Source organism: Cryptomeria japonica, chromosome 8 (genome assembly GCF_030272615.1).
Source record: "Cryptomeria japonica chromosome 8, Sugi_1.0, whole genome shotgun sequence".
Classification (NCBI taxonomy): domain Eukaryota; kingdom Viridiplantae; phylum Streptophyta; class Pinopsida; order Cupressales; family Cupressaceae; genus Cryptomeria; species Cryptomeria japonica.
The window spans coordinates 732,264,168-732,288,960 of record NC_081412.1 but is presented as its reverse complement, the minus strand read 5'-3'; the positions used below and the strand labels follow the sequence as shown (position 1 = coordinate 732,288,960).

At 36.5% G+C, this 24,793-nt stretch overlaps 1 protein-coding gene across 1 annotated transcript; it reads right to left on the bottom strand.

Moving 5' to 3' along the window:
- Positions 1–565: 565 nt before the first annotated feature.
- Positions 566–886, bottom strand: LOC131857950 (uncharacterized). Its single transcript, XM_059210744.1, has one exon. It carries the CDS (start codon positions 884–886, stop codon positions 566–568), a length of 321 nt encoding a protein of 106 aa, XP_059066727.1.
- Positions 887–24,793: the final 23,907 nt, after the last annotated feature.

Below are 24,793 nucleotides of genomic sequence, written 5' to 3'. Positions count from 1 at the left end.
AACCCGGTTCAAAATGGTTCAATGTGTTCATGGAGTTCGACCAATTACTAAAACTCGACATTTTTGATTTAATGACAATTTACAAATAGACTAAGGGCTTGAACCGAGGCATTGCAAGAAAGACAAGGACTCTGAATGAAATTTTATAGGGTGATTTACTCCTGTCATGAAGGATAAATGACACAGCATTGGCTCTGACTGGGGATTGTATTTTGCGAAGGAAAATGCAAAGAACTCTAAATCTCTGGTTTTGCATGGCCAAAAATAGATAAGGGAACAAAGGAAAACCTACACCTAAACAGACACAAAACAAAACACCTAAACTACTATATACAGGAAATCCCAACCACAGGTTTCACAATTTGTAGAGCTTGAGATCTTGCCCATTGTAAGTATAAGGCATAACCGCTCCATTGGAGTAGTTGAGTCTAAAAGCATTTTGTCCCACCACTTCGCAAATCTTGAATGGGCCTTTCCATAATGAGTCAAATTTGCCATGGGCACCCTTTGGTTCTTTCCTTTTATCCCATAACAGTACTTCATCTCTTTTAAGGAGACCTCTTGGTCATGCTCTCATGTCAAAAATCCTCTTCACTCTATTTTGATGCTCCGTAATTCCATCCACCAACATCTCTCTTTCTTCCTCCAACTTCATTAGATACATAACCCTCTTCTCTAGAGCATTTTGAAAAAAAGATTCCTCCACTATTGTCTGAAGCTTGGCTGTTGACAATTCCAGGGGTAAAGAAAGTTTCATGCCGATCCCATACACAAGCTCAAAAGATGCCATTCCGATGGCTCTTTTAGGCATAATTCTGTCTGCCCATAAAGCTTCATATACCTTCTTATACCAATTTCGAGCATTTTCGTCAACCAAATTCTTCATAATCGCTATCAGGTTCTTGTTGCTTGATTCTGCCAGTCCATTACCCCATGGAAAGTAATCAGAGGAATGTGAGAGGGTAATCTGATGTTCATAGCAAAACATAGTTAGTTCTTCAGAGGAGAAATAAGATGCATTATCTGCAACAATCTTTTGAGGAACTCCAAAATAGACCAGGATGCAATCTTTGAGAAAGTTACACACGACCTCTGAGTTTGCCTTTTTAGTGGGAATAGCCTCCACCCACTTGGTAAAATAATTAGTTGCTGTCAAAATGTACATATTCCCAACACTGAAATGAGGATTTATTGGCCCAATGAAATCAATACCCCACTATTTGAAGGGTTCATCTATTACCATAGGCCTTAGAGGCAGAGCCACTAAATGTGGTTTCCTGGAAAAGAGTTGGCATTTTTCACATTCCTTAACATAAATATACGCATCTCGAAACATGCCAGGCCAATAAAAGCAATTCCTTAAAATATTGAAGGCAGTTACAGAGGATGAGAAATGCCCGCCACAGGCTTCATCATGATAAACCTCCAAAAGTTTTTGCTATTGAGGCTTATCCACACACCTTAAGTATGTTCCATCCAAACCTTTTTTGTACAGGACATCTTGCCAAATAACATACTTAACAGCCTTTAACTTAAGATTCCTTTCCTCCTTTGCTGACAAATGACTTGGGCAGCTGCCACAAGTCAAATAATAGGCCACATCAGAAAACTAGGTATCTTGTAATCCAATAAATAGGGTCAATGGTAACTCTTTTCCTGTTTCCACCTCATTTTCTGCTATCAATTTACATAAGCCTTGTCCTTTGACTGTCTTTGTAGGACAAATGTCTAGATCATATTCCTAGATTTTTGTTACCCATGTTTCTCTTTTATTGAGTCTGACCTCTTGCTGAGTTAAAAAGCTTTTCACTGCAGAATCTGGAACAAAAACCATAGAGTGAGAGTGCAGAATGCAATACCAAAATTGTTTTACATCTTTGACCACAACAAAGGCTTGTTTCTCTAAAAGCGAATACTTAAGCTCATGCTTCTTAAGTGGAACACTCACGAATGCTATAGGTGCTTCTATTCGAGATTCATCCATTTGTAATAGTATTCTAGACATTGTATGTTTTGAGGCGTAGCAGTATAAAATGAAATCCTTTTTGAAATCCGGGTTGATGAGAGTAGGCGCATTTGCAACTGAACTCTTGATTTTTTCAAAAGCTTTTTTGGTTTCTTTAGTCCATTTGAAAGGATACCTTTCGCTCAACAGGCTAATGATATGTTTGATAGTTTCTACAAATTCGGGTATGAACTATCTTAAGAAATTCACCTGGCCAAAGAAAGACCTTACTCCAGTCTGATTTGAAGGCAAGCTGAGACATTGAATTACATTGACTCTCTCTGGATCAATCTTGACACCTTCTTTTGAAATAATATGCCCCAATAATTTACCCTCAGTTACATAGAAAACTGACTTCTTCGAGTTCAAGGAGATTCCATGCTCTCGACAGCGTTGTAGGACTGCCCTCAGATCCTTGAGATGATTCTTCCTTTCTTTAGAAAACATTGTCAAGTCGTCTAGGTAAACAACAATAATTCTGTCACGAAAATCCTTAAAAGAAGAAACCATAGCCCTTTGAAAGGTTGCTCCAGCATTTATTAAACCAAATGGCATACGATTATATGTGAATGTTCCCCATGGAGTTATGAAGGCTGTCTTGTGCTGTTCATTCTTTGCAACACTAATCTGATTGTAACCAGAAAAACCATCTAACATCGACATCATTTCTGACCCAGATACCGTCTGCAGAATATGATCCATATTGGGTAAGGCATAGTTGTCCTTAAGGCTTGCCTGATTCAAGTTGCGAAAATCTACACAAATCCGAATCTCCCCATTCTTCTTCCTCACGGGCACAATGTTGGCTACCCAAGTAGAGTGATGAATTGGATATATGATTTTGGCTTTAAGTATTTTATCTACTTGCTTAAAAATTGCGTCTACCATCATGGGATTAAAATTTCTCAATTTCTGTGTAAAAGGAGAAATGCTAGGCTTCAACGAGATTTGATGTTGAAAATGTCCATCCCTAAACTCCTTCAAATCATCATAGGACCAAGAAAAAAAATCAATGTATTCCTTCAATAACCCACTAAGAATTCATTTTTCCTCAGAGGAGAAACATTTGCCAATTGTTACCACCTTAGGATTAGATTCATCACCCAGATTAATCTTTTCACAACTTCCTTTTCCATCATCCTCAAGAGCTTTCTTGCCTATGAACGCATCATTTCGGGTGAAAAATCTCTCCAAAGTCACTAGCCCTTTCAGAATTTTGTTCCCTTTAAGCTGAATGAAATTGTTTTCAGAATCAACACCCGAATCCAAACTAAATTCCTTGCAATTATTTTTAGAACATTCAAAATATGATTGGGAGAATGAATGAGTGCATTCTAGAAAGTCTTTGATCTGAGCATATGTATCAAATACTTGCCAATGGTTTACATTATCAGGGACACTAGGCCTATAAATCATTTCAATCCTATATGAATCATCCTTAAAGTCTGGGTGTGGCAACAAAAGAGAGGCTAAAACAACCAACGAATCCGCCCTAGTGTTTTGATCCCTTGGTATAGCTTCAATCGAGAAGGCATCAAAAAATTCTATCTCATCCCAAACTCTATTTCTATAATGTCTCAATCTATCATTCTTAACCGAATAGACATTTCTCACCTGTCTGACAATCAGCTCCACATCCCCCTTAACTTTGAGCAATTTAATACCTTTACACTTGGCTTCATTTGATCCTAAAAATAATGCCTCATACTCCGCAGTATTATTACTATTCTTAAAATCCAACTTGAAAGAAAAAGGAAAAATGTTACCATTTGGGGAGAGCAAAACTACCCCGGCTCTGGAGCCAGAATTGGTGCAACTTCCATCAAATTCCATATGCCACAATCCACCATGATCATCAACTTCTTTAAATTCTTTTTCATCAGGTGCAAGGATGAGATAGTTTCCAAATTCACATTCTTGAAACATAATCTAGGCTTTAGGATTATCAGAAGGAAAAACTGTGTATTTATTTTTCGGTTTAGGTTCAAGTTTGATTTTCTGTTTCCCAAGTGGAATGATAGCTTCTGACCAATCCATCTTAATTTCACCTCCAAGTTCCTTACAAAAAGTTCTACTCAAAAGCATCCCATAACTTGCTGGAATGTCAGCAACCAGAATAGTCAATTTTACCCTTTTATTAGGACATGCTGCTAGCACTGCCTGGACATCCTTTACCTATCCAATAAGAGGGACCTGCTTCCCATCCATCGAATAAAATCTCCCAAATGTCTTAGTAAGAGTTAAACCTAAGGACCTAGCAACAGATGAAGGCATTATGTTATTTGACGGTCCTGAATCTATTATACAATTGCTAAACTTTTGACCATTCAAGAGAAGGGATATGTAGAAAGGTTCAGGTTTCAAAACCTCAATTTCAAGCCTATCTTCAACATTATGAAAAGCACAGGGATTAACTAGGTTAGTGAAAGGGCATGGGATAGACGCAGGTTTTTCAGCAGTAAACAAATCACTATGCCCCACACATTCATGCGCTGAGGAGTTTGAAGAAGAATCTCCTTTTACATACTTGACCAGTTTGTCTAGTTCCTTCAGGTTCAGTTTCAAATATTCTGTATTTGAAAGTTGAACAGTCAAAGCTTTACAAAACTCAATTATGTCAAAGGAGGGGGAAGGAGAAGAACTATTTTTACTTTCAAGATTCTTTTTCAAAATCTTAACCTCAGGGGTCTTTGCATGAGAAGGAAAACCATTACTTGTGGGGTCTTTACCTTTGTAATTAGCTCTAGAAGAGCTCACGAAAGGAGTAGGTTGGGATGTCTATTGATTTCTTGTAAGGATTGCACACACAGGATCTTCAAGAGTTGCCAAAATATTACCACCTCTTTCTGAATCTAACTCATATTCAAGGTAGAATGATCCAGAGTCACTAGGTACCTCTTGAATTTTCTTTGCTTCAGAGAACTCACCTAGTTCATCCTTTGTGTTTTTCATTTGAACATGTCTTATCATATCTGGACAAGAACCTCCATCATGGTCTGTAGTGAGGTGAAAAGAGCACATAGCACCCTTCTTAGGAGGAGCCTTTATTTGCAATCTTTGCAGGGCAGCAGGCAACTGCAAAGACTGTCCATAATTATACTGGTTTGGGGTTTTTCTGCTTATATCTTGATAAGGTTGTGGGTAGGAAACTCCAGGTTTTGGTATCTGCCTCTTCAAAGAAATCATATCATTGACTAGCTGTTGAACAACTGGATCAGTTGAAGAGGTGGAAGCTTGGGGCTGACCTTGATGAATTTGCACATCCTTTCTCCATTTTCTGGTTGTTATTAAGTCATCTTCAAGTTTTATAGCTTCATTTTGTGTAGTCTCGAGATCAGCTGGCCTATTTATTCTAAGGTGGAAACCAACATCGGGAGGCATCGAGTTTATAAAGAAACATTGTTGATTGTCAGTAGTTGGTCTTTTAGCCTGGGGAATTTTATGGATAATTTTATTATACCTAGCTACATAGTCCCTCATTGGCTCATGAATTTGTTTTTTCATTTGTTTGAGCTAAGCCAGTAGTGAGTGTTCATCATCAACGCTCTTGAACCTTTTCTCAAAAGTAGTTTTTATTGTTTGCCAATCAGTTATAGATCCCGCTCGCAGATGACTAAACCAATCCACTACCCCTTCAGTAAGAGTTTGAGAAAAACACCTAATAGCCACATCCTCAAATTGTACCGCCAGTATCCTAGTAGCTACATTAAAATAATTCAAGTGTTCCTCAACTAAGACTTTTCCATCTCCATTAAACCTAGGTAGAATATCCCTTTCTCCTTTTGGAAGTGGATTATGAGCTTTGAGGGCAAGAGGTCTGACTACGGCACCCCATGGTTGGGCCATAATGAAAATAGGGTAAATAGTTACAAGGGGCGGAGCTTAAACTCTAGTAAGCATTAGTGCCTGCCAATGGCTTGAAGAGGAAGGTATAGGAGTGGTCTTGGTAGGAGAGGAAGGCCTACTTTTAGTGTTTCTTTTGGGAGTGAAATTTGTGGCAAATGATAACCCTTTCAATTCTTCAAAATAATTATCAATTACTCCCTCTCTTCTCTGTGATCTGGTATAAGGATGAGAATCCAATGTTGTCACCCTTAGGGTTCCTAAGATCTCTAAGCAAAACTTTCAACCTCAGCGATGTTCCTGAGGTATGGAAATTTGTCTCAAATAAAGCAAAACTATGGATATTGCTGATTATGAGTTCAATTCTATCATGCTCGTGGCATGCTGGTCTATTGAATGTTTGGCTTATTTCTCCCCAGTAGAGTCACCAAAAATCTGTTAGCAAATGGATTTTGCCTTTATTTAAAATAATTAATTTTAAACTCTGTCGCCTTCTTTTAAAGACAAAAGTCCAACTGAACAGTTGGGTAAGTGTAATATACTACTTCTCTCTAAATTTTTTCATAGGTACAGCTCCCTCTATTAGTTATTTGGGGAATAATCTAATTAATTTCTAACCGGTATGCTTTTAACCTGAAAGCACGTAAGGCTGCCTACTTCATTCTTTTGATGAGAGGCTAATGATTTACACATATTTCAGAGAAAAAATAAGCTTTTTAAATGCTTCAACATGAGAAATAGAAGCGACTGAAACAAAGTTCAGAACACCAGTTTTACGGTTCATAAAAAAAAATAGATAAGAGAGACAAAATCTCTTATCAAACACACATCCTTTAAAAACTCACAGGAAGGAATCTCAGAAAAGAAATAGCATTTTGCTTTGAAAAGGTGATCACTGTCATTTGATTTGATCAACATATACAAAGATATGCCATGGTGCAGATTTAAAACTCAAAGGTTTTCTTTCTCCCAAAATAGTATGATCCTTTATATATATATCTTATGTAACAAAGACACAATCAATACAAGTATAAAACCCTTTTCAATTCCAGATCTTTAAAGTTTGATGACTTCCTTCAGCAAAACAGAACTTTTCAAACCAAAAAGAAACTAAGTAAAAACTAACAAAATTCTAACCAAAATCTAACCCTTATCCTGTCCATCTTAGTCTAATTTATAGTTTTTAGAATAGAGGAGGTCTCCCTGAAAACTTGACCTCCTCTAAATTAGTTATGAAACTAACAGAGTATAATTGGGACAAATGTCCTGAAGTGTTTTGCATAAACATGAAAAACACATAAAAATGGGGCCTTGATCAACGCGTTATGCTGCTTTCCCATCATCATCTTCTTCTCTTCTTTCCTGGGCATCGTGGGTAGTTGTGAGTTCCTGGATTATTTATTGGTTCAGGATCTTCATCGCATTGAGTTTTTCCTTCGCCGCTTCCTTGTTCCATCTATGCTTTACCATCTTTTCAGCATGTTTCGATAACTGATTGTTACCGATAAATGTCATGGACTTGATCCGAGCAACCCATGTTATATCCTCAGGAGTGAAATTGCCCTTGGCTTTGATTTTCTCCATGTATATCCTGAAAACTTTTATCACATCGTGCGTGTTCAACCCGCAAATCCCCAACTGCCAATCATGGTCAAGATTAACCACTTTTGTTGTCATTAACTAAACTGCATTGGAGGTCTTGGAGTTCATACACAAAAGTCTTGGCATTAAAGATCACATATTTGAAGGTGAGCACCCATCACATTATGGTCTTCTTCAGCATGAAGAGTTGACATTCATCTGTTACTAGCTTGATTGAATCTTCTCTCAAAAACTTGGTAGCTCCGTATTCTTCTATTTTAGTGAACACAGGTAAGACATTCTCCCATTTGTGTTCCACTTTCTCCCATGGTGAAACCTGGTTTTGAATCTCCACAATAAGGCTTTGCATCTCATCACATAATTTCTGGGTGTTCGTGATATACTATTCTCCGTCTTTAATTACTCCTTCAATCCATCTTTCAACAGCCTCTGCAATGCTTTTAGCTCGTTGAACCTGACTCACTATCTTTTTATTCTCTGGTGAAGTAGGATCAAAGCTCTCTATAGCATGGGATATAGGAAGTGCTCCGAAGCAACTGATGCTGTCAATGAATTGAGCAAGAATGCTTACATGTCGCTTTAGCTCTGTCTTTTCTTGCCCGTCTTTCTCCAACCTGGTGAGCATTTTCTTTGTGGATACCTGGAAGAAATGGTTATTTGAATCTCTACTCATGTTTCGTAGCTCCACCTTAGTGATCTCAAAATCTTCTGCGCTAACTTCCTTGTCCTCTTCCTTGGGCTTATATGAGGCAATCTTGGCAACCCACTTTCTGGTCCCTTCATCACTATCCAGTCGAGCAGTTGTTTTGAACCTTTTTGGCTTGGGGCCCTTCTTTATGTACTTAATGACCATATCTTGAATTGGAATAGTCACGGGAATGGAACTCCATTTTCAGTTCACTGAAGTGGTCAGCCACTTAGGGGTTGCACTGGAACTAATTGCTCCTTTGATCATTTTGGAGGGTGGTGTCATAGCTATGGTATCCGCATGATAATCCAGGGCATTAGCAATGTCACTGTCTAGATCTTCAAGCTCAAATATCTGAGCTTCAAGAATCTTATCCTTCACCTCTGTATCCTTAGCTTGATCCATCATTCTCTGAGCAGCACTTCGTGACCGGGTATGTCGAGGAGTGGAGAAATCCAAACCTGGATTAGAATTATGCCTAACCCGAGGTGGCTTTTTATCCTTACCTGCATGAACATGCATAGAAGCATTATTAGAAAAATGCTTTGGTGAACGCAGAGTAACCTCACTATTTCTCACAGAGTTAGACTTGGTGCCTAATTTCACTGCTTTCTTCCTTTCAATACATTCTCTGGTTCTCTCAAAAACCCTTATTGTTTTCAGCTATATATCATGCTCTTCTTCCTCATCCTAATTGATACAGGACACTTCGGTTTCAGCTTGAGCTAAGTATCCAGGTTCAAACAATTCTAGATAATCTTCTTGAAGCCCGTCTATGTCAAGCTTTACCTACAATGAAATGACTTGCTCCAACACCATCCTCATGTTTCCCCTTTTGAACACCTCGAGTTAATCACTACAATCCTCCTAGAAGTCCTCTAATTGTGGAATTGGGAGATACGGCATTAGACCAAGACTTTGGGAGAAACCCTTATTATAAAAACCTTTCCTTTCATGGTACAGGGGAAAATTGAAGTTCTTCAGGTCTGCTCCAATACTCAAAGCTTCCAACATTAAACTACAGGATAGCATACCTAACTGAATGGGAAAATGACCCTCCCATTTGTCCCTGGGTTGAGCCTTTTTAATCATAGTAGTCAGCTGCCTATATATCTCTTCTAAAACAAAACAATCTAAACAAAAATGAGGAAGCTTGAAGGGCTCTTCCTCAAAACCGCCTATCCTTATATAGCAAAAGTGAGGAAACTAGATAAAGAAGCTGCCAAACCTCTTCACCAATGCATGTGCATCTTCAAAAATTATTTTGGTTTTCATATTCTTTAATTCATAGCACAAATCTCCCAGAAAGGCATTGTGTACCCTCCTAAAGTCTTGCAAGGCATTATCCTTTTGCAACATAGGGTAAAAATCATATACGGGGACCTCCTCCTCAGTGGGTTGTCTAGGTATTCCAACTATCTCCTTAACACACGTCAAACAGTATATAAGATATGAAGACATGAAGAAATTCTGCTTAAACTGTTTGGCCATACTTAGTTGCTCCCTCATTGAATCAGCAATCAGCTCTGCCCAATCAAGGCATTGCTTCCCTTCTAATACTAGCTACACATAGCAATAAATCCACTCGTCAAAACTCTAGGCTTCTGCAGAGCCTCTGACTCAGTGCAATAGTAACATGACATCATGAATGTGAGGCATCGTATGATTCTTATTGGGATTCTTGGGCAATCTGGAACCACCCCTTTGAGGAACCTTCAACCAATATTTTGCTATGGTATTGGTGCCCAGTTCTGTCTGTGTTGAACTTGGTGATTGACTGAGCGGGAGAAAAGTTTGAGAACTGGTAGTCAGGTAGCTTGAAAACAAAGGAAATTACTTCGTGGTTAATGGCAAGGCGGGTTTCACCATTGTCTCTCCTAATGGTTTCGGACGCTGGATCATACCTAGCAATACATTCCCTAACCAATTCTGGGCAAGGGATAGCTGGGGGAAAGGCTGCCGCCTCTATGAGACCACTACTCAAAACTTCCACACCAAAGGAACCATCAATTCCCTTGAACACCCTTTCTTTTAAAACTTCAAGATTTTCCCCTTTAAGGTCGGTATCGCTGACTATGGGCTTTGTACATGCAAGACTAAAAACATTTCTGAACAGGTGCAATGTGGACTTTATAATTCATAAATGACAAGCCTTATTTTATTTCAGCAAACCATACTACGAGAGAAGAAATGCAGGTAAAAATCACTAGAGAGGCAGAAATGGACTCACCTTCATAGTTGAGAGCAACCAGACAACTACCAGCAAACAAACCTTCTATCCAAGAAAAATAACACCACAGCGATGATGAACAAATTCTTAGAGAATAATTCCTCTCATACCTTATAGCAAGAGCAATAATATGGACTTATTAAGTGCAATATTTCCAATCGTCAGTTTAAGTGTATTGAGCTTGTGGGTTGGACATCGCACGCATGCATTGAATGCATGGTGGCATTTTTGAAGTAACCACCAGTTCCCGAAATGATTGCTTGCTTCGAAACTCCAATAATTGACGTCACCCAAGACATGGTTCGCCTTCCTCATACTTGGCAATAAATGCACCATCAAATCTTTTAACTCACGGGAGCTAGCAAATTTGAATACACATGAACATTTTGAATAGACTTCATTGGGGTTCAAGTAGTTCAAGGTGTACACCGCACCCAGGAGAAATCTTTTCTGAAAGGATTCACTATGTCATGTGTTGTTGACCATTTGATCTATGTTGAACATATTGAACACGTATGAACCTTTTGAACTAGGTTCAAAGAGTTCAATGCCTGAAGAGAGATGACATAACACATCACTGAATGAGACCAATAAGGAACCACTGCAAAACACTTTAAGAGATTGTTAGTATGAAAAAGCCCCAAGACACCTAAGATCCCGCGGAACCTAAATGAACCTAATGAACCCGGTTCAAAATGGTTCAATGTGTTCATGGAGTTCGACCAATTACTAAAACTTGGCATTTTTGATTTAAAGACAATTTACAAATGGACTAAGGGCTTGAACTGAGGCATTGCAAGAAAAACAAGGACTCCGAATGAAATTTTATAGCGTGATTTACTCCTGTTAGGAAGGATAAATGAACCAGTAATAGCAGAATGGTGTCACTGAGTGCAAGAACAAAACTTTATGGGAGATGGCAAATTGTATGATTCAGTCCAGGTCCATGGATTCATCTTTTTGGGCTGAGGCAGTCAATTGTGCCAACTATATTCAAAATCAGATGCCTGACAAGGCTATTCAACATATGACTCCTGAGGAGGCTTGGTCTCATGACAAGCCTAATGTTTCCTTTTTTTGAGTATTTGGCAGTGAGGCATGGGATTTTATTCCTGATGCTCAGAGGAAAGCCATGGAGTGGAAGAACCAACCCCTCATTTTTGTTGGTTACTATGAGGATGTTAAGGTGTATAGGTTGTTTGATCCTAATTCCAGAGAGGTCATGTTTCGACGGGATGTTCAGTTTGACGAGCACCTTCCCACAGTGGATACCTCGACTCCAGTGTCCACTCCTCTGCCTAATCCTTCCACTCCATCTCTTTAGGATTATTTTGAGGATGATTCTAATGATGGTGCTGATGATCCACCATCCCCACCTCCACCCGCTCCACCTTAGATGCCCAAGTGGGTTCGCTTTACTATTGAGGAGACAGGTTCTATGGCCAGTGATCCTTCAGATACTCGTCGCACCCATTCTCATACTGTGGGTTCTAGTCTTTTGAGTCATGCCATTTCAGATGATCCTCAAACATTTTAAGAGGCTACAGGACACCCTGAGTGGGATTGTGCTATGGAGGAGGAGTATTCTTCTTTGATGAGGAATCATACTTGGGATCTCTGTCCTCTTCCTAAGGGCAGAAAGATGGTTAGGTGCCGCTGGTTGTATCGCACTAAGTATGCTAGTGATGGTTCCATTAGTAAGTACAAAGCATGTCTTGTTGCAAAGGGTTTCTCATAGGTTGAGGGTATTGATTACTCTGAGACCAAAAAACTAGCTACCCCTAGAAATGGAAAAAACTAACTGCACAGGCCCCTGAATACACAAATCTGAAGAACAAGGCCCAAAATTTCTCATGAAGAGAATAGCGGTATGAAGATCTGGAGCTCTAATACCATGTAGGAGTTGAGTAAAAATGAACTCTATAGCTCCCAAAGATCACCTGCATGCAAACCTATCACAGAAGGAGAGAAGCAAAAAAGCTATGGAGGTTAGAATTCAGAGATCCAGAAAAGAGGAGTCATATTGATTGTGCAAGAAGAATGCAATTCAATAATTACAATTGTTATGAAAATACAAAGAGAGAATCCTTATAAAAGGATACTCGAAACCCTAAAGGTAAAAACACTAAAGAATTATAAGATTCCTAAGTTTAGCTTAAGCATAGAGTATAATAGACTAATAATTAGATAAATAATTATTAGATAATAAAATATTACTCTAACACCCCCCCTTAAGATGAACTTAGGGAGTAGCTAAAAAACAACTAAGGACTAAAAAGGCATGAAAAAGATGCAAGAAAGCAACAATGGTTTCCAACAACTAGGTCTGATGAGGTACCCAAGTACAATAAAATCTCTATAAAGTGGAGAAAAAAGAGAAAACCCTGTGGGAAAAAAAATCCTCTCTAAGAAGAGATGAAAGCTCAAGTGAAGGACTAAGAAGCCTCCAAAAAAAGTGTTCCAGAAGATAGGAACAAAAAGAAGAGAATGAAGAACACCACTGAAACATGAAATAGCTACAAATAGTGTCGAAGAGTAACTGTTGATCTGAAGAACCTCCATTGAAATAGAACATGACCAGGTAGAGAAGACTATAATATGCATGATTACCCTCAAATGACACTACTTGAATCAAATGACAAACAAAGGCAAACAACTAAAATCAAAGATAAAAATGGCAGAAAATACCAAAGCCTAAAGAGCTAATCAATTGAACCAAGGAAGCATTAGAACAATAGGAAAAACCTCCCCATAATGCTGAAAAGGGAGAGAGACAGGAACACTAAAAAGAACGGCCAACAAGAATTGCATGACGAAGAACTAGTAACAACGAAGGTGCAGATAAAGTACATAGTATCGTGGAAGGAACACTCACTTGACAAACATCATGAGGCTAATGTTGTGGAAGAAACACTAACATGACAAAGGTAGATGGCAAACAAAGGCAAACATCAACCCCCCATGGCACTTTATAAGTAGTGCATGTACAGTAAGGCACAAGGTGTGCAAGATCCCAAGTATACAATGCATGATGACACTTTATCTCAATGCGTTTGCATAAATAAAATGCTACAATAATCAGAAGAGATAGAAGACTGGAAAGAAAAAGAACAACCAAAGATGAGACATCCTACTCAAAGAAAGAGATCCTAGGACCTGAAACATCCAAGATATTCATTAGAATGCTGAAAAGAAAAAAACTGAATAAAATATAACTAGAGTAAAATCTAGAAAGAAAACTCATATGAATGGAAAGGACACAGAACAAGCTTTCCAAAGATATAAAGTTTTCAAAAAATGGAGTTCAGATGCTCAAGTTATGTCTCCCGGAGTGCGAAAAAGAACCTTTGGCTTTGATAGAAAAAAAAACTATCAAAAAAGAAAAATCAAAAGTTCAAATCTCCAATTCTGGATAGAGCTCGGAAAGAGCTTTCTGACGATATAAGGTTTTTGGAAAAGAACCTTCGTATGACCAAGTTACGGTGAAAAGAAAAAAACCCCCTCTTGTAGGGCATAAAGAGGGTTAAATAATTTTATTTTTTATTTTTTTTGAGGAAAATTTTAGGACACATTTGCAATTACAGTCGTACGGATTTTTGTGCCTCAAAAAATGTGCCAATAAAAAATCATGCCCCGGATGCCCCTATCATCAAAAATAGGCAAATTATATATCAAAATTAATGGAATCAGCCTTCTGAATCCGATTGTGAGGTCCTTTTGGCACCAATATGTACCAAAAAATCAGCCACCCCTATAAATGGGAAAAACCAACTGCACAAACCCCCTAATACACAGATATCAAGAACAAGGCCTAAAATCTCTCATGAAGAGAACAGGGGCATGCAGATCTAGAGCTCTGATACCATATAGGAGTTGAGAAAAATCAACTCTACAACTCCCAAAGATCACCTGCATGCAAACCTGTCACATAAGGAGAGAAGCAAAAATGCTATGGAGGCTAGAATTCAGAGATCCAGAAAAGAGGAGTCATATTGATTGTGCAAGAAGAATGCAATTCAATAATTACAGTTATGAAAATACAAAGAGAAAATCCTTATAAAAGGATACTCGAAACTCTAAAGGTGAAAACCCTAAAGAATTATAAGATTCCTAAGTTTAGCTTAAGCATAGAGTATAATAGACTAATAATATAATAAATAATTATTAGCTAATAAAGGATTACTCTAACAGTATACCTTTCTATTATTTACTTTAGTATTTGCAATATTTCATTCAAGTTTGATTCCTCAACTAGGGTTTGACTTAGGCAAACTCCTATTCCCAATACATTTCCCTCTCTTTCTCTGTGTATGAAACAGGTGTGTGGCTATAGTTTTGGAAATAATCTTTAGACATAGAGATGAAAAAATCCTCTTCGACGTCGAAAATTTCAGAGGACCAAGAGGGGCGCCCTGGTCCCTGCACATGATCCATGCTATTTTTAGTAGTTTTTGCAAAGCAGCTTCAAATCATCTGATACTTCTCAGATCTAGGTGCATGATGAAATCCTGAATCAATAGCTCACTCTTTCCACATATTTTCCTTCAAATCTCAACATTTTACACTATTTCAGTAATTCAACTTGCAAAAGAGGAAAACCCAAATCAATCCAATCCACTCAGTATTCAATCCTTGTCTCATTTAGGATTGGATCTAGTGGATTTTGATAACTCAATGATGAACCACTAGTACTAGACCGGTACTGAGAGGGGGGGGGGTGAATCAGTACAAACACAAATATAGTCCAAAACCGGTTTGATAGCAAATACTCCAAATGACTGACAAATAGGGATACTAGTTAAAACAGAGTGCAACCGGTAACATCCAGTACAACTCAAACAGTCATAAACCGGTCACTTACTAAGCTTTCCTCTTAGCTCAATACTATAGTACCATTACGCTATCATGCATGAACAGGTAAACTAAAACCAAATCTTCATAACAGTGAGTTCAATATGTTTTATAGACAGGCATAAAACATAGAACCATCATATGCTCAATAGGTAAAAACAAAGCATCACAAGATAAAAGCATTACACATGACACACATATTTTTCATGTGGAAACCCAATTGGGAAAAAGCACGGTGGGGATGAATATCCACAAGTTGCTTTTGAACTCTTTTGAAGTCCGCTCTGTTAGGAGCCTTGTCCGGTTAAAGACATTACAATAGGTTCTGCTAGGAACCAATCCTGCTAGGGATCACCCGGTTAAGGGATGGCTATAATACCTGATTAAGGGTTAAAATCGGTTAGGGTTACCTTGTTAGAGGATTTCAAGAACTCAATAGCTAAAGGATCTCCAGAGCTCTATAGCTTCTTAGAACTCATTAACCTTGAGTTACCCTATTAAGGGATTTGAATCAAGCCTGTTAAGACTACCCTGTTAAGGGATTTTGCATCAAGCCCATGTTAGGTACCGGAGACAACTGAGAGGGGGGGGGGTGAATCAGTTCTCAAATAAATTCAAACCAAAAACTTATTAACCAACTTAATGCTTAATACCGATAAACCAGTTAAGTGTGCTGGTAGACAGTGTTAACAGTAAATTGCTATACTGGTAAGGATTAATGCATGAAACATAAACATAAAGTCATCCACAACACATGACACCAATATTTGTACGTGGAAACCCTGTAAGGGGAAAAACCACAGTGGGAAACCTTACCCACAATCAGATGATACTACTGCAGATAGTAAGTGTACATAAATGGGGTCTGTACATGTAGAAAGGCCAACAGCCTAGAGCTCACTGCTCAATCACAAAATGGGAGTCACACTAACTATAGTTGGATGGTTAAATCCAATAAGAATGTACTTTACAAAATAGCATCTTCATATGCTGGATTCAGTACCAGTGTAATGCTGATATGCTTCTATAAAAACCTAACTTCACCTTCAAATGATGTCTTCGTGTATATCCCTGCTTGATCTCGCATATACCTTCACTTAATTCTTTTTCACATTCCACACTTGATCTTATAAATAAGATCTTACATTTATACCATACCCTAAGACCAATTTTAGTAGGTCGGCTCTACAAGATATTATAATAAAAACATTTTACATACAATATAATATCTGATGCAATAAATGATTAAACATGTTAGCTTAATGCATTTACAACAATAATAAGTCATCTCCATAGTGTGCGATGCTGATCTGGAAAAGATAAACCTGCCGGTGTAACCCTAGATAACCTGGACCTATTTGCCAGTAAAAGAAAATATGCAAATATGAATGTACCAATGATTATTTCTTCAAAACAAGGTCTCCACATGATGTCTTTGACATTACCAAGTGTCTTCCATATCATTCCAGGTACCAGTGAACAATATATCCTGCTGGTGAACCATATACCAGTAACTGTTGCATAGTTTACTTGCTTGCCGGTGAATGTTGCTGGATCTCCAGAGTAGGTGTATTCAGTAGGTGTTGACATCAATGACAAAACCATACCAAAATACCAACAATCTCCCCCTTTGGCATTGATGACAACACACGATGGAAAAACCATCAAAGTGCCAAAACAGAAATGCCAAATACAAAAACCAACAATCTCTATTTCTCCCCTTGGGAGTAACAATACCAATCTCTCATACCAATTTCTCCTTAAATGTGTTTTTCAAAATCTCTCCCCTAAAATCTCTCACCTATAAGATAATGTGTTTTTCCATAGATATCTCTCTCCCTTTGACATCAAATGCCAAAGTCACAAAAAGTCAAGTTCATACAAAATACCAACCAATTCAATATACCAACTACTCCCCCTGAGAAGTAGCTTCCTCATCAAATACCGGAATAAAAGATTTGTCTTTTTAATTCTGCCAGTTGATGACAATCATCAACTATTTAAGTCTCTACCGGTGGTGGTATGACTCCAAGTTGATCTCTGAGATACTGAAAAGTCTCCTTAGGCAAAGGTTTTTTTAAAATATCTACAACTGTTCTTTAGTATTCACATAAACTAGTTTTATCTCCTTTTCTTCAACTTTTTCCCTTAGAAAATTCAGTTTGATAGAAACATGTTTTGTTTTAGAATGTAATACCGGATTCTTAGATATATCAATTGCTGTAGTGTTATCACAATATATAGTAATAGGTTCCTTGCATTTTACTTTTATGTCTTTCAACATTTGCTTAAGCCATAATACCCGTGTACAGTTTGTTGCTGCTGCAACATATTCTAATTCTGCTGTTGATAAAGATGTACAACTCTGTTTCTTACTCAACCAAGAAACTAATCTCTTTCCAAGAAAGAATGCTCCTCCGATGGTGCTCTTTCTATCATCTATATCTCCTGCCCAATTTGCATCTGTGTATGAACATAGATCAAAGTTTTCATCTTTAGGATACCATAATCCAAGATTTGCTGTGCCTTGTAAGTACCGAAAAATCTTTTTCACTACTGATTCATGATTTTCCCTAGGATTACTCTAAAATCTAGAAACAATACATACTACATTCATAATATCAGGCTTGGTTTGTGTCAAATACAGTAAACCTCCTATCATAGATTTGTATCTAGTTGGATTAATAGGTGTAGATTCATCCCTTTGAGATAATTTGTCATTTGTAGTCATAGGTGTGCTTACCGGTTTAGAGTTCTCCATCCCAAATTTCTTTAGTAATTCTTTTAAGTACTTGGATTGACTCAAAAATATACCTTTATCAGTCTGAGAAATTTGCAAACCTAAAAAGAATTTTATTTCTCCAATCATAGACATTTCAAATTCTTGCTGCATTTCAAGAGAAAATTCCTTACATAATCCATCTTCTCCTCCAAAGATTATATCATCAACAAATACTTCAATAATCAATATGTCATCATTAGTTACTTTGTAGTATAAGTTGCTATCTCCATTTCCTTTAGTAAAACCAATCTTCAAAAGATACTTATCCAATCTTTCATACCAAGCTCTTGGGGCTTGTTTCAATCCATACAGAGCTTTTCTTAACCTGCAAACCATATTATTGTCATCTGTCAAAGAAAATCCATCAGGTTGTTCAATATATACTTCTTCTTCAAGATCTCCATTCAAAAATGCACATTTAATATCCATTTGATAAACTTTGTAATCCTTGTGAGTTGCAAAAGCCAAGAATAATCTAACTGCCTCAATTCTGGCTACCGATGCAAAGGTTTCATTGTAATCAACTCCTTCTTTCTGAGAATATCCCTTACACACTAGTCTTGCTTTGTTTCTGACAACCTTACCATCTTCATTAAGTTTGTTTCTAAATACCCATTTAGTTCCAATTACATTTTTATCTTTAGGCCGGGGAACTAATGTCCAAGTATTATTCTTCTCAATTTGTCCTAATTCTTCTTCCATAGCTTTCCAAAATTTATCTTCACATGCCTCATTAATAGATGATGGTTCAATTTGAGAAATAAGACATACCTCTTCATTTGTCAATCTTCCTCTTGTCATAGCTCCTTTAAATTTGTTTCCAATTATCTGATCTTCAGAATGATTCAATCTTACATACCAGGGTGTCTTAGTTTGCTGTTGTTCTTCAATTATTGTGGAATCTTTTGATGATACCGAGGTAACTGGATCTTGATTCTATACCGGTGGATTCAGTATAGGTTCATTTGTCACAATTTCTGTTGTCGGTTCAGAGTCTATATACCTTGAAGTTCCTCTGAATTGTTCATCAATCTTTACATTTGTAATCTCAACAATTTTCTGCAATCTTTTATTAAAACATCTATATGCCTTGCTCTTAGATGAATAGCCAAGAAATATTCCTTCATCACTTCTAGGATCAAATTTGCCAATATACTCATCTCTTCTAATATAACATTTACTTCCAAAAATTCTGAAATACTTAAGAGTAGGAGTATTACCAAACCATAGTTCATGAGGGGTCTTACCGATTTCACCTTTGATGTGAACTTTGTTGAATGTATAGACAGCAGTGCTAACTGCCTCTCTCCAATACACATGTGGTAGATTTGCTTCTAATAACATACTTCTAGCTGCATCCAAGATAGTTCTGTTTTTCCTTTCAACAACTCCATTTTACTGTGGTGTCCGAGGTGCTGATAACTGTCTTCTAATTTCATTCACTTCATAGAATGTATTAAAGTCCTTAGATGTGAATTCTCCTCCTTGATCTGATCTTAAACATTTGATTTTCTTACCGGTTTCATTTTCAACCATTGCTTTGAATAGTTTGAACTTACCAAGTGCTTTTGATTTCTCTCTGAGAAAAGTAACCCAACACATTCTAAAATAATCATCAATAATTAGCATGAAATATCTATCACCTTGTAAGCTTTTAATTCTAGCTGGACCACATAAATTAGTGTGAATTAAATCAAGAGCATTATTGGATTTTTCTGGAATACTTTTGAAACTAGCTCTAACTTGTTTTCCAAATTGACATTCCTTACAAACTATATTCCGAGGTTTCACAATTCTAGGTAGATCTCTAACTGCCTTAGAAGTACTGATTTTTACCATGCAATCAAAATTTACATGACATAGTCTCTTATGCCATAACCAACTTTCATCTATATGTGCAATTAAGCATGCCTTTTCACTGTTATTCAAATGAAAGATATTGCCTCTAGTCTGATTACCGGTTGCAATTTCCAAACCAAATCTATTCATGATTTTGCATATTCAATTTTTAAATTGTAACTAAAATCCCTTCTCAACTAATTGACCAACAATTAAAAGATTATTCTTTAATCCTTCAACATAGTAGACATTGTCAGTTTTATGCTTACCATCAAGAGATATTGAACCCTTACCTTTGATTGAATAGGCTTTGTCATCTCCAAATCTTACAAAACATCCATTGTATTCTTGAAAGTTCAAGAATTTACCTTTGTCTCTAGTCATATGATGTGAGCATCCTGAGTCAGTAATCCATTCATCCTTTGTTTCAACATTAGCTGCTAGGGCTTGTTCTATCGGTTGAGCAGTAGGTGCCGGTTGATCTTCTGTTATAGTAACAAAAACCCATCCATTGTCTGCTAGATCCTCATCAGAATCATCAGTCACACCTTCATCAACAATGTAACAAGATTTATCTTTGTTCTTCTTAAATCTGTATCTTTGATATTCAGGATTAGGCTTGTATGTTCTTCTAGCTTCTTCTCTTATTCTAGCATGTCTATTAGGGCATCTTGAAGCCATATGACCAATCTTATTGCAGTTAAAACATTTAAAGGGTGCTTTACCTTCATACTTACTTCCAATTGGACCTTTTGGCATTTTCCTTGCAAATAGTGCTTCATGTTCTTCAAGCTCTTCATTCTCCTTTCTAGATTCTTCAAGTTCTCTTGCATAAAAGGCTCTCCAGTCTGATTTGTCAAATGATGGAGCAAATGATGTTGATGCTTTAAAGGCCAAATTAGTCTTTATAGTAGCAACAGGACCAAATTCCTCAATTTCAAAGGCTAAAAGTTTTCCAATCAATGTATCCCTAGTTACTGATGTATTAGGCATTGTTCTTAACTCATTTATAGCAGTAACCTTCATTTTATAAGCCGGTGGTAAACCTCTTCAGATTTTTGAAACAGTTTCATCCTCACTCAAGGTTCGTCCAAAACATTTAATACCCAAAACAATTTCATTTACTCCTTCCATAAAATTAGAAATCCTTTCATCTTCTTCCATTTTCAGATGTTCATACCTGACTCAGAAGCTTTCAAGTTTTGCAATTTTGACTGTGGAATCTCTTTCATTCAGTGTTTCCAAGTGATCCCAAATAGCTTTAGCAGTCCACCTATCTGATAATGCACTCAAAAGTGCTTCTCTTGCTTTGCAATCATTCTCTTCATCTTTGGCTAAAGTAGTTGGAGCAGTCTGACCAGCTACAACAGCAGTATAACCATTCTTAGTAACTTCCCAGATGTCTTTACCAATGCAATTTAGATGTGTCTCCATTCTGATCTTCCATATCCCATAGTTGGTTCCATCAAGTTTAGGACTGTCCTTCCTGAAATAATTAGTAGACATTGGATCTCCTCAAGTTGTTAAAATTCTGCAAAAGAGGACTATGCTCTGATACCAATTGTTAGGTCCCGGAGACAACTGAGAGGGGGGCGGGGGTGAATCAGTTGTCAAATAAATTCAAACCAAAAACTTATTAACCAACTTAATGCTTAATATAGGTAAACTAGTTAAGTGTGCCGGTAGACAGTGTTAACAGTAAATTGCTATACCGGTAAGGATTAAAACATAAACATAAAGTCATCCACAACACATGACACCAATATTTGTATGTGGAAACCCTGTAAGTGGAAAAACCACAGTGGGAAACCTTACCCACAATCAGATGAAACTACTGCAGATAGTAAGTGTACATAAATGGGGTCTGCACATGCAGAAAGGCCAACAGCCTAGAGCTCACTACTCAATCACAAAATGAGAGTCACACTGACTACAGTTGGATGGTTAAATCCAATAAGAATGTACTGTATAAAATAACATCTTCATATGCTAGATTCAGTACTGGTGTAATGCTGATATGCTTCTATAAAAACCTAACTTCACCTTCAAATGATGTCTTCGTGTATATCCCTGCTTGATCTCGCATATACCTTCACTTAATTCTTTTTTGCATTCCACACTTGATCTTACAAATAAGATCTTACATTTATACCATACCCTAAGACCAATTTTAGTAGGTCAGCTCTACAAGATATTACAATAAAAACATTTTGCATACAATATAATATCCGATGCAATAATTGATTAAACATGTCGACTTAATGCATTTACAACAATAATAAGTCATCTCCATAGCGTGCCATGCTGATCAAGAAAAGATAAACCTGCCGGTGTAACCCTAGATAACCTGAACCTATTTGCCGATAAAAGCCAATATGCAAATATGAATGTACCAATGATTATTTCTTCAAAACAAGGTATCCACATGATGTCTTCAACATTACCAAGTGTCTTCCATATCATTCCAGGTACTGGTGAACAATATATCCTGCCGGTGAACCATATACTGGTAACTATTGCACAGTTTACTTGCTTGCCGGTGAATGTTGCTGGATCTCCAAAGTAGGTGTATTTAGTAGGTGTTGACATCAATGACAAAACCATACCAAAATACCAACAGCCTAGTTAAAGATACCCTGTTAAGGGATTTCACAACTGTTGAAGTGGTTAAAGATCAACAGGAATTAGAATGATCTGATAACAACACTCAATGCTAATGCAGATCCATTTTGGCTCCTCTTCTCCTTCTGCACATTCACTTTGCAGCTATCTCTTCTCTCCTTTGGTCTGGCAAGAATCACATATCACTTCCCTTGGATACACACTTACAACTTTTGCCAACAACCTTAGAAAGAAACACAACATTGACCTTATAGAAAACAGACAGGTCGATAGCAAAAACCTTAAACCCTAAACCTGTTAGGTTAAGCAATTCAAGTGGTTCAATCCTGACCGTTGAATCATACTGCATTGAATGCAACAATCTTGAATCGATCTCAAGACATTCTCCATTGTCCATTTTCCACCGATTTCATGGCGGCTGATAACCCATCACGCGTTATCACCGTTTGATAGACTTCACACATTCCCGAGGTAGATAGGAATAGTCTTCTTCATGCAAGATCCTTCACGTGCACAAAGCTTACATGGGAACACGATCTGTTCTCCATTAAACTGCTAACTCATCACACAAAGATCACTGATTGAGTCACACAGACTTGAGGTACTCCAACTGGAAATCCTAAAGTGGAAACTACCTACCAACCGGTAGTAACACAATGCTTCCATGTGCCAGTTCATCTTGAACAAATATGCCGCTTTACTTTGGCATATAAACTGGTTCATACATGTGCCGGTTCCTCTCTCTTTTCACCTATCCAATGTGCCGGTTCACACCATGTCACATATTGACACCAATGACAACATACAATATCATTATGTCTTCATGCCAGTTCTCATAATGCCAACAGATTCATCTCCTCTTTTGAATTTAAAGTCCTCTAAGTGGAAATTGCCTTAGTAATTTCTCTCTTCCATATGGAGAATTTGCTAAGCTTAAATTTTCCACTTTACAATTTGGTGAACCCGACTTTTCCTATGCTTACTTCTGATTTTTGTTTTCAAATTTGAGTGTGCATGCAATTTAAAATTCAAATTTTTACAAGTTTGATTTCCTTACAAATTTGAAAAATTTAGAGGTTAGTTTCATTAAAACCCTAATTTTCAATTTCAAAATTGATTTTGTGAATTGCATAATTTGGGTTAATTGTTTCAGATCTAAGTGTTCTTTTTTCAAAATTCAAAATTTCATTTGCAAGTCAAATTTCACATTTAAATTTTAAAATTAAGTGGTTAATTGCACAAACTCCAATTTTCAAAATTTTTAAAATTAAGCTTGTGGGTTGTTTAAAATTTGAATTTCTCTCTTCAAATTTGTTGTTAATTTCAATTGAAATTCAAAATTGCAAATTTGGATCTAATTTCAAATTTAAATTTTAAAATTAAGTGGTCAATTAAAATTACCCTCATTTTTTAATTTAAATTAATTTCACAATTTTCTATTAATTACTCCAATTTTTGAAATTTCAACATTGACTCTAATTTTAATTTCAAATTTGAAAATTAAGAGGTTCTTTTTACAAGGCCCTAATTTTAGATTTAAATTCTTGTGGACAATTTCCAATTTAAATTTTAAAATTAAGTGGTTAATTAAAAGAACCCTAATTTTTAATTTTAAATTAATTCTTTCAATTCTCAAATTTCAACATTTTAAATTTAATTTTAAAATTATGAGGTTCTTTTTGCAAGGCCTTAATTTTAAATTTAAATTTCTTGTGAACAATTTCCAATTTAAATTTTAAAATTAAGAGGTTAATTAAAAGAGCCTTAATTTTTAAATTTAAATTAATTCTCAAATTCCAACATTGCAATTTTCAATTTTAAAATTAAGAGGATCTTTTTACAAGGCCCTAATTTTAAATTTCTTGTGGATACTTTCAAATTTAAATATTAAAATTAAGTGGTTAATTTAAAGAGCCCTAATTTTTACATTAATTCCAACATTGCAATTTTCAATTTTAAAATTAAGAGGTTATTTTCACAAGGCCCTAATTTTAAAATTCAATCTCTTTTGGATTTTTTTAATTTAAAATTAAGAGATTATTTTTACATAATCCTAATTTTAAATTTAATTTTCCTAGAGAATTACATTTTATTCTTTCAATCAATTGGCTCATTTAATTGAATAATCATTTTTCTTAAATTTTGCATTATTCAATTTTACAAGTTCCAAATTTCAAATTACAACATTCAAATTTCAAATTTAATTTCATATTTTTCAAAATTAAAAAAAGAGAGTAATAATACAAAAAAAAAAAAAAATACAAAAAAAAACTTGTTTTATTCATTTTGTGTGTTTGCATGCTTTAGTTAGCATTTCTTTTCAAAATGTCA

Excerpts from the sequence above, each read along its gene's own strand:
- LOC131857950 (XM_059210744.1), bottom strand. The coding sequence starts at position 886 with ATGAAGAATTTGGTTGACGAAAATGCTCGAAATTGGTATAAGAAGGTA.